Below are 11856 nucleotides of genomic sequence, written 5' to 3' on the forward strand. Positions count from 1 at the left end.
CAGCTAGTACCAAGATGACATAACTATAAATATGACTGTATATACCTTGTCAGCACACATTGCCACTTTGATGTCCTGTTTAGTAATTTCATCATGTCTTATATTTCGTACATAGTTTCCAACTAATTTTAAAATATCTGCAGAAATGTATTCCAATACAGCTACAATGTAAACAGATACTTGATGGTCAACTTTATATCCCAGGACTTCCTGAAAGAGATAAACTTATTTTAATATTTCATTTATACCCAGACACACTTAATAAATGTATACATTTAAATATGGAAAATTATTCAACCAAAGCAAAGAGAAACATTGACAGATGCACAAATTTATTTACTTTCCTGTAGATACTAGAGCAGAGGTCCCCAACCTTTTGGGCACCAGGGACCGGTGCCACGGAGAAAGGTTTTTCCATGGACCAGAGTGGATGTAGTTTTGAATACTGCCTGCATCCTGCGGATGGAGCTTTGCTTATTTGTGTAGCCCGCTGGCTGGCATGCTGCAGACTGGTGCTGGTCCATGGACCAGGGATTGAGGACCCCTGTACTAGAGGAATCATGGAGCACACCATGTGGGTCAAAGGAGCAAAGGTTTACTTTTCGTTTCTGAATGTCTGTTTTTACGTTTTCATAAAATGCCATATCAGTCATAATTTTGGGATTTTCCTTCACCTTTGGTTTCTACGCTACTTCATTTATGAAGAATTAGTATTCTAAAGCTTGCACATGTTATTTTGTAATAACAAAGTATCTATTTGAAATATTGATATGGCTGTCCAATTCAGACAATGTGACTCAGATTGGTATATAAGAGCTAATCAAACACAGCACAGACCATTAAAAACCAAATAAACCAATAAAATGGTGATCAGAACTGACATACACAATATTCACCAACTGGGAGTTTTGCTCATCTGGAATCAAACACTCAGAGACAGATCAGATTTTAACTGACTTGCTGCAAAATCAGGCCCAACCATTTGTCAAGGGAGATAGGAGTGGGGAATCATTCCAAAGGGCAGGGACTAGTACTGAGAAGGCACACCTAGTCCTACAAAGCTGATATTCAGAGTAAACTATCTTGCAGCGTATGGGGTGAGCAGATACCCTGGGGAGCAGGCAGTCCCAAATATAACCGAGAATTTGACTGTTCAGTATTGGATGCTGCACTATTTAATTAAATGTTTGGTATTAGTGTTTTATTAAACAAAGTATAGTAATTCAGATGACACATTGGTGATGGCATATGCATTTTTAGAATTATATTGTATTGTGAGTTAAACATGGACACAGCTTAATTCTTTATATATATATATATAATTCATGCATTTATACTGAAAAATGTAACAACTAATTAAAATTTTCAGAATCCAAAGAGCCCAAATCTTGCATTTAGACTGGCTAAGAATACATATTACTTTTCACCCATATTGGTTATAAAAATAGATGTAATTTAAATTATTTAATATTGCCACCCACTCCAGAAGATTCTGAGCAGCTTACAAATTCAATAAAAAGAACAGAATAAAACAGTTAAAAAAAACCTACATGATTAGGCAGCCCAGACTAAGGCAGCTAGAACGAGAAATGATGGCAGCAGTATGGAATAAAGATATTATGGGGTTCTGACCAATAGATCACTCTTACATTAACACCATGCTCTGGATCAGAGACAGGTTCATAATTTCACTTCTTTCAAGGAAGTATCGCAGAGCTGTCAACCAGTAGAACAGGTTGAATCATGAAGGCTCCATCATTTTGCGTTCACTGGAAGTATTTAAACAGAGGATGGATAGCCATCTATCCAAAATGTTTTAATAGATCCTCCACTAAACAGGTGATTAGACTGCATGATCTCTGAGATCACTTCCAATTCTATGGCGTTATGAAAACTATAATCCTCAGCCTTTCTCCAGAGTTATGGCAAGTGTAGGTTTTCCAAGTCTCAAAGTATCACGTGCCACATATAACAAGGAAGAAACCCTTTTCAAAACCTAAAGAAGGGCAGGGTTAATGCCTGATCTTTGCTTTGCTGAAGCACCTCCAAATTCTCCATCATCTAATCCTCATCAGAGTAATGGGAGAAACAGCATACTGACAGTCAAACTTTCTGACTGGCTACTAATGCCAATTAAAATAAGTAGATATCTTTATTAATCTTTATTAATTAAGAGTGACAGATTGTTTAAACAAGATCTAGATGGACTGGAAAATAAATTCTATTTATAAGTTTTAAGAAATTGGTTTCTTTCAAAATATTACTGGTTATTTGAAAAACAAACTAATCTATTGAATTTGTAATATCTTATATATTATGTTCATATTACTTACCTTTAAGAGTGGATGAATTTTTTCTACTGGAAGAAATAATGGATTTCTTCGCTTCCTCTTTTCAATAGCAGATTGCGCATCAGCTATTGCCCATTTATCAATCGGATGAGGAAAACTTTTTTGGACACGATCCTTGTAACAGGCAGAGGAAGTACAGTTAAATATATAAACAATGGATAGCTTTTTGCGTTCCCATGTCCTAAGTAACTAAAGTTACTTTTAGGGATGGGGGAGATTTTTTTAAAACTCTGTATTTCATTTCACCTACAAAGCACAATGTATAAGTAACATGTACAGGAAATTATTTAATCCAAAAATATAATGGAATAGGCTCAAATAAATTATACACAACTGATAAGACCCATGGTGGTGCAATGGTTAGAATGCAATATTGCAGGCTAACTTTGCTCAGCCAAGTGTTCAATCCTGACCAGTTCAAGGTTGACTCAGCCTTCCATTCTTCCGAAGTTGGTAAAATGAGGACCCAGTTTGTTGGGGGGGGGGCGCGCAACATGTTGACATTTGTAAACAGCCCAGAGCACAGGTCGGCAACCTGCGGCTCCGGAGCCGCATGCGGCTCTTTGAGCCTTCCCCTGCGGCTCCCAGCCTCCTCTGCCTTTGCAGAGAGAGACAGAGACAGAGAGAGGCAATTGCACTTCCCTGCTTCTCTCTCTCTCTCTCTCTCTCTCTGTGTGTGTCTGGGTGTGTGTGTGTGTGTTTTGTGTGTGTGTGTGTGTAAAAGAGAGTGCACTCACAGTGTTCTCCGAGGAGCTGAAAAGCTTTCTGGGCGGAGCTCCTCCCTTTGCTGCGTCTCTGAAGGAAGCAGGAAGCAGGAAGGGCAGGAGAGAGCTAGCTAGCCCAGCTAGGCTGACTCAGGAATTCTGGGAGTTGAAGTCCATGAGTCATAAAAGAGACGAGGTTGCTTACCCCGGAGGTTGTTGGACAACAGCTTGAAGCTTGCCAGGTGAGCAGCAGATAGGAGGGGGGGGGGGAGAAAGAAAGAGAGAGAAAGAGAGAGAGAGGGAGAGAGAGAGTGGGGGAAGAGGAGTGGCAGACCAAGGGCAGATAGAGAGGGAGGGAGAAAGAGAGACACACACACAGAGAGAGACCCTTTTGACATCTAAAATGAAGATAACACTGCAAATATCCTTTTTTTACCTGTGTGTGTATGTAATTTTATTCTCTTAAAGCATTCTCTTGGTGATCATTGTTTTAATAGTATGGATATTCCCAAGAGTCATATTTTTACTTTTATTTTTAATGTGTATATGTGTGTGTGTGTGTCTCTGTGTGTGTGTGTGTGTGTGTGTGTACACACACACACACACACACACACACATACACACACCTATAATAAAGGTAAAAAAGGATATATGCAGTGTTATCTTCATTTTATCAAAAGGGTTTTGCGGCTCCCAGTGTTTTGTTTTTGATGGGAAGCGGGTCCAAGTGGCTCTTTGAGTGTTTTGGGTTGCCTACCCCTGGCTCAGAGTGTGCTGTAAAGCACTATGAAGCAGTATATAAATCTATTACTATTGATAGGCATTTAAAACAATTAAGCAAATAACAGTTTTATATGACATGTTTAAAAATAGATATAATGGCATTAGACAAATATCCCTTCAGGGTAACATTTGAGAACTGCAATGTTGCCGAAGAATGTCTTCATTCTACACTTATCTTACAAAGATACTAAGATAAGATCCTCATCCAATTATTTTAATGCACAGGTGATCTAATGGGTGGAATACTCTTAAGATCTTTAGGATTTAAGATATTTTGAATATAAAGATATGAACAATTAAAATCATGCTCAGAGGTGAATGGGCAGCTGCTAAATTTTTATTCAGTATATGATTCCACATATTCAAATCAGCTTACATTCTAACTGCAAAATTCTGGAGTAGCAGATGCCAACATACTCTAACAGGATCAAATCTAATTTTCTGCTTCATAACATTTTATTTACTTATTATGTTTCCTATTTCTAAACCTCCCATATCCCTCATACTTGTGTCAAAGGAGTTTTCAATATAACAGTAGAAACAAACAATGCAACATAGCAAAATTATGTCAAAATTTCATAACAATTCAATATATATTTTATACTCAAGTATCCATAAGTTAAAAATAAATTATGGGTATTACTTAATACAGATAGGTCTCAACTTATGATCACAATTGAGACCAGAATTATCATTAGAAGTCATAGCAGTCATAAATCAAATCAGACTTGATTTTATGACAATATTTATAGCAGTTGTTAAGTGCAGTCATTGTGAACTGTCATTAAGCAAGCAGTTTTAAATTGAGGACTACCTGTATATCAGCAAGAAGAACATCAATAATGTACAGAATTGCAAATGAACTACAAGTGGTACCTCTACATCTGAGGAACTTCTTGGCTGAGCTTGGCACAGCATATTTAGTAATTGCAGAATTAACTCCTCAACATACTGCAAAGCATCTTCTGTAGAAGATAGTTTGGGATGGACTTGCATCTGGACCTATATTCAATAAATAATTGAACTTATAAGAAAATCCATTACAAAAATGTGGGCAGCTAAAAGCCTGGCGGCCCACAAAAGGCATATATTAAAAACTTTAGATTCAGACGGTAAACTGTAGAAAGGAATAAGAAGCACAAAGAATAAAAGTAGCATTACAGTCAAGACAAAGAACTGTGCATCGGAAATTTCTGGTTCAGATTTATGAACTACTATGAACTCATTAACTTATTAACAGATATCTATATCTTTTATTATTTTTAAAATATGAAAAACTATATATAAAACATAGGTGATATATTATAAAATGTAAGATTAAACATTTATGCATTCTATAGTATATTTTAATTTTTGCTGGGAGAATGGGCAATAAAATGTGATCTAAAAAGATATTGCAACAACGTTTTAAAGAGTGAAGTGGTGGAAATCCTAAACTTCACCGTAACACAGAAATATTGAAAATTCAACAGGTTGACCAACTTTTAAGTACCACTATGCACAAAAATGTTGTAAAGGATATCAGTATTATGCTAATGTTGAGTGAGATGGGTTATTTCTAAATTTGATGTATAAAATAAGTAAGTAAAGTTTAATTTTATTTATCTGCAGAAAGCATGATTATAATATGAAGAATCTGAAGTAATTCTTACTTTAGTGACAAGACTAAAAATATAAAGCATTTGGAAACAGCAGTAAATCTGAATATTCATCTATACTTTCCAGATAAACACTATGCATTAATTCACTTTCCTGTAACTTTCATCTGATTGAAATCTATATTTTTTTAAAAAATACCACCATATTCACTTACTCAGAAAATGACAATGCTTTCAACTATCAAGTTTCATATTTAGTGATGTAAAAATCATGTATCTTTAGTTGTAAAGCAGACTACAAAAAAAAGACTCAACTCATATTAGCACAAATCTTTATGTTCACTCATTTGATGAAAAAAGACTAGTATCTGAAGCAATTAAGAAATAGAATTAGACACTGATCTAATTCAAACAACAATATCTGATGTAGAACACACTCTTTATTTTATAAACAAAGGAGATTCAAAAGCTATTGTTTGATTGTAGAACATACTAAAACTGTAATGTGGCTTGTGTGGTTTTGATGCTTATTAAATAAGCCATCATTAATCAACACAAAGCTTAGTATGACATTTGAGTAAAAGATCCACTAAACACTGTCCTTCAGCAGTGACCAGTCAGATATTGAAGAACCTCATAAGCAGGAAATAAAGGTCATGATTATAGGCTTGCTTGCCTCAAACAGCTTCTCGCAGCTTTATTGCCTCAGTATATGAAGTCCTGTTTAATTAATATACAATCAGTTTCCCATATGTGTATCTAACGGCTAGGTATCCTGTACATACATACATACATGCAGATCTTGTGAGTTATGGAAAGATGGAAAATTCTGTCAGCAATGGCTGGATGAAGGTTACTTTGGTAATTGGACAGCTTAGCTGAATTCAAACTGTTGAACTCACTGCTTATGTCAATGACACAATTAATCTGCATCCCTTGCGTTCAATGTGAGGATGCTTAAAATACAACAAAGACAGGCCTGAAAAGTTTGATGAAATTGTTCTTCACTTGCTGCCTAGGTCAACAAATACCAGCAAAGCTGGGAATAAAGGAGACTTACTTTCCAAAGCTATTACTTCCTTTCTGTCTCCTTCCTTTTATTATTGTCTTCCCCAGGGTCTTCAAACTTGGCCCTTTTATGACTTGTGGACTTCAACTCCCAGAATTCCTCAGCCAGCGTGCCTGGCTGAGGAATTCTGGGAGTTGAAGTCCACAAGTCATAAAAGGGCCAAGTTTGAAAACCTGGTCTTCCTTCATGTTTTATATACATTATTTTTCTATACACGGTTCAACAAACATTAATACCACTTTACAATGCCTTGGTAAGGCCACACTTGGAATATTGCATCCAGTTTTGGTCACCACGATGTAAAAAACAGATCTTGAGACTCTAGAAAGAGTACAGAGAAGAGCAACAGAGATGATTGGGGGGACTGGAGGCTAAAACATATGAGGAACAATTGCTGGAATTGGGTATGTCTAGTTTAACAAGGAGAAGGATGAGGGGGGACATGATAGCAATGTACCAGTATCTGAGAGGCTGCCACAAAAAAGAGGGAGTCAGGCTATTCTCCAAGGCACCTGAAGGCGGGACAGGAAGCAACGGATGGAAACTGATCAAGGAGAGAGGCAACCTGGAACTAAGGAGAAACTTCCTGACAGTTAGAATAATTAACCAGTGGAACAACCTGCCTCCAGAGGCGGTGAATGCTCCAACACTGGAGGTTTTTAAGAAGAGACTGGACAGCCATTTGTCCGAAATGGTGTAGGGTTTCCTGCCTGAGGAGGGGGTTGGACTCGATGACCTTCAAGGTCCCTTCCAACTTTATTATTATTATTATTATTATTATTATTATTATTATTATTATTATTATTATTAAAATCATCTTCTAGAAAACTAGAACACAACATAGAGATCAATACAAATATCATTCCAATATTGTATGAGATTAAAACAGACATAGACCACAGCTTGGGGTTTCACTTCGTCCTCCCTTGCCAAAGTTGATCTCTGTTTGGATCTTTTGTCCAAATTAAATAATGAGGCTTAATTTCTCCAATCCAAAAACATCAATTACACATTTGTTTGTGAGTAGGACTTACACTAAGATTTCTAAATAAGCATAGTAATTACACTGAATAATTTGGCTAGCAAATAAAAAGAGACAATAGAATAAATTTGTAATGACAGAAATATTAGCTAACTGTGAGAACAGCAAGTAGTTTAAATATAAATACAAGCCTGCCTCTCTCTCTCTTTGTGTATGTGTACCACAACCTACTGCTTAGTAAGCTAGTAAGATAGACAACAACACTATCAGATGGATCTGTAGCTGGCTGACAAACTGTATTCAGTGAGTAGTCCTCAATGGTACTACATCCATATGGAGAGAAGTAAGCAGTGGAGTACCACAAGGCTCCGTCTTAGGCCCAGTACTCTTCAATATCTTCACTAATGACTTAGATGAGGGAGTAGAAGACGAGCTCATCAAATTTGCAGATTACACTAAACTGGCAGGAATAATCAACACCCCAGAAGACAAGCTCAGGATCCAAAAAGATCTTGGCAATGGGCCCTACCAAACTTGAACAATGGGCCCTACCAAACAAAATGAATTTTAATGTGGAGAAAAGCAAAGTTTTACATTTAGGTACAAATACAGATTAGCTGAGACCTGGCTCAAAAATAGTAACTGTGAGAGGGGCCTTGGAGTCCTAGTGGACGATCAGTTGACTATGAGCCAGCAGTGTATAGCAGCAGCCAAAAAAGCTAATAGAATCCTGGATTGTATAAACAGAGGCATAGAATCAAGATCACACAAAGTATTAGTACTGCTTTATAAAATAGTAAGACCACACATGGAATACTGCAACCAATTTTGGTCATCATACTACAAAAAACATGCTGAGACCTTGAAAAAAGTTCAGAGAACAGCAAGTAAAATGATCAAAGACCTGGAGACTAAAACATATGAAGAACAACTGCAGGACTTGGGTTTGGCTAGTCTAAAGAAAAGAAGAAACAGGGGCAACATGAAAACAGTATTCTAGTATTTGAGAGGCTACCACAAAGAAGAGAAGGCGTCAAACTATTCTCCAAAGCACCAGAGGACAAGACAAGAAACAATGGTTGAAAACTGACCAAAGAGAGAAGGAACCTGGAATTAAGGAGAAACTTCCTAACAGTGAGGACAATTAACCAGAGGAATAGCTTGCCTTCAGAAATCATGGGCGCTCCATCACTGGAAGTTTTTAAGAGGAGACTAGACAAGTCACTTGTCTGAAATGGTATGGGTTCTCTGCTCAAGCAGGGGGCTGGACTAGAAGACCTCCAAGGTCCCTTCCAGCTCTATTCTATTCTATTCTATTCTATTCTATTCTATTCTATTCTATTCTATTCTATTCTATTCTATTCATACACATTTTTGAATTACAACTAATTACTACTATTCCAGAATTATATTATAAAGCTATTTCAATAGTGTCAAGATTCAATGTAACTACCATATAGCCACCACTGTATAAATTTAAGATGTTAGATAATGATTATGGATTCAACATTCAGCCATTGAGGTTTTATTTGGTGACTTGGGATGATCATTATCTCATCCCACTCTATGTCATAAGAATAGTATGGGGAAAAATTTGGAGGAGAGACTGCAGTGTACCCTACATTGTATTCTTGAAGGCAGTAAAGCTAACACAAAAGAAATACAGATAGTCCTTCACTTACAACCAGAACTGAGCCCAACATTTCTGTTGCTAAGTGAAACATTTGTTAATTTTGCTTTCTGAAACAAAATGCTAAATAAAACATCAGGAATTCAAAAGTTACAGTGCTGCCTAAACTACTGTTCAGCTTTTTTAAAACTTCATTTATTTCCAAAGTGACATAGTGAAATTATTTTTTTTCCAATTTATGACAGTTGTTTGTAAAGGAAACATAAATAACAATTTCCTTTTGGCTAGTGCAGCAAAGTTTCAACTTATGGATAGTTAAGCAGCATGTGTGGATTGCATAGACTAGCATTCAAGCTGATTCCCAGTAAAGCAGGCATGTCAAACTGCCAGCCCATGGACCAGATGCATCATGCCGAAACCACACCCACTCCATTGCCGGCAATGGGGGAAAAGTCGCAATGTCACATATCATGTGACGTCACGGGTTTGACATGCCTGCAATAAAGCAATGTAACTGTCATGTACAATGCTAACTTTAATTTAGAGTAACCTGACTTAAAACCAGGCTAGCATGTGCTAGTTATGAGAATTGTAATTATAATTAAACATGATGCAGGTCTGAAAGTAAAACATACTTATAGAGTAAAATCTATTGCTAGGCTAAAACAACATACTCGTATATTCACTATACAGCATTTATTATCCATTTGATAGATTTATATACTGCCTTTCATCATAGCATTTAAAACACCAAATAAGATTTTCAGGTGGTCTCCTATCCAAGCACTTAATTAATCCTGAATCATTTATTTTCAGCAAAACCCTTGTCTTATATGCTTTTAAATTAAAATAAGAGAATATATAGAAATGACTCTAGGAAAAGCAAAGCAGAACACTACTTTCTCATAAACAGTTGAAGTAGTATTTCTTTTAATATCTCAAGGCTATTTAACTTTTCCAATACTCTCTCCTCTAATATGCTGACTTACGTGTACATGCTTTTATGATCAATCTGGTTTTTTTGGGGAAAATACTCTTTATATTAATGTCTTCTTATTGTGTGTCTCCATATTCTTTTAGTTTCTTCAATTTTTATTTTTCTCCCTTCCCCCCACTTCTGGTCTCTAAGCAAAAACAAGAGATTAATTTATTTTGTGGCCAGCCATTGCATGGATTTCTACTGCAGTCTAGCACACATTTTGCAGAATGTGCACGCTTATTTTCCCAAGGCAAATTATGCAGGTACCAAAAATCACTGAGATTTGATTATCATAATTCCCTGGTGTATATCCAAGAATAGAAATAGGGAATAGGTATCTTCTCCCTTGGAAAATTAATAAATATCTCAACTACGGTAATTACCAACAGTCATCAGTCCCAGGCGCCAACTATGTAACTGTGTCTGTAATCTTCGTGCGTTATCTAACCTATCTCTAATCTGCACGCGTTATAACCTTCATGGTCTCGTCTACAGCCTCTCGAGGTATCGTAAGGAAGGAGGCTGCTAAGCCCTCTCTCACCTTTTTTAGGGCGGGCACAAGCAGACCCCGCCACTTGGGTGCATTCTCTTCACTGAAGAACTCGTACTGCAGCGGAGCCGCTTGCATCTTGCCTACCCCGTCCCGCCCCCTAACGCCGCGGGGGGGGGAACGACGGGAATCACTGCTGGGGCCGAACTCGACGTTGCTCCCGGGCTTGGAGTGAAGGTCGCAGGCAGCAACCAGAACCGGAGGATGAGAGAGGCAGCGGGAGCCGCCAAAGGCGGCAGCGGCAAAACCCAACGTCGGGGGACGGAGGCGACATCCCTTTCCCGGTCACCCGCCGCCCGGCCTGGCCTCACTCAGCGCCGGGACCAGCCTGGGACAAGACACCACCGAACATCTTATCTCTCGTCCTGACAGGTCTGAGACTGAAAAGGTCCCAGGGGAAACCGACAACGCAAGGAAAATGACGGTTATTCTGGAGAAGGGGCAGGGTCTCGACTGCAGCTTTGAACTCTCGGGATTCTTCCCTTGTCCTGATGGTTACAACCGCCGACGCATGCGCAGTTAGCGTGAAGGCTGATTGGGCATGCGCAATTCAGGTTCAGTCAATCCTCTCTTTTTTTTCCCCGAAGCGTCTTCTTTGGAAGTTGTTCGCTTTGCTTTCCCTTTTCCTCTTCCTTTGAAGTGCGGAAGTGAGACAGTGAGCTAATCATGACCTCTTCTCAGTCTAGGATCGAGAATCGAAAACCGAATGTTTGAGCGAAGCTGTTTTGGGCTTTGGAAACGGGTGGTGAGGCAAAAAGGGACCGATCTGTCCAAGCGCCGCCTGTGGCACGGAGGACTCATGACTCCGTCGTCGGTCTCTCTACTTGAACATTCAAAACAAGACAACGCGGGATAATGTTGGATTCCTTCATATAATTGGTTTGACAGTAAACGAACGTTGTGGATTCTGTGGAATTACAGGAAGCCGGAGGCGTGTTTTTCCGTTCAGTTACGAAGATGTGTGGCGTTATGTTGGCGGCACAAGAATAACTTTGATTACTCTTTAAGAAAATTAATTCAGGTTTCCCAATTTGTACTCTTACATTTTCCTTGAAAAAAAAAAACATTTTTCTTAGCTTTGAAATGTATGCAGTTCAGGGATCAAGTTTAAAATATGTTTGTGCTTAATCTTGCCTTTCCTAAACTGTCAGGAAATACCATGATACCATGAACTACATATTGTAAAATAATTTTACCATTTTGTAAAATA

General features: G+C 38.0%; 1 protein-coding gene across 3 annotated transcripts in view; it reads right to left on the reverse strand.

Annotated features, from left to right (window-relative positions):
• The window catches only part of SOS1 (SOS Ras/Rac guanine nucleotide exchange factor 1), a 55814-nt gene extending 43958 nt beyond the window's left edge, over positions 1–11856 (reverse strand). The window contains exons 1-4 of one of the 3 annotated variants that reach the window (XM_039320867.1): positions 10638–11854; positions 4715–4840; positions 2334–2465; positions 46–210 (exon numbers count right to left, since the gene is read on the reverse strand). In XM_039320867.1, the coding sequence (XP_039176801.1) occupies positions 46–210; positions 2334–2465; positions 4715–4840; positions 10638–10724 (510 nt within the window). In that variant the 5' untranslated portion in view covers positions 10725–11854. Of the gene's footprint in view, positions 1–45; positions 211–2333; positions 2470–4714; positions 4841–10637 lie in introns of those variants that run through there. The other 2 variants (XM_039320869.1, XM_039320868.1) reach the window with 2 other exon arrangements.

This window comes from Crotalus tigris, unplaced genomic scaffold, assembly GCF_016545835.1.
Source record: "Crotalus tigris isolate CLP2741 ecotype Arizona unplaced genomic scaffold, ASM1654583v1 scf7180000023713.2527936, whole genome shotgun sequence".
Classification (NCBI taxonomy): Eukaryota; Metazoa; Chordata; class Lepidosauria; order Squamata; family Viperidae; genus Crotalus; species Crotalus tigris.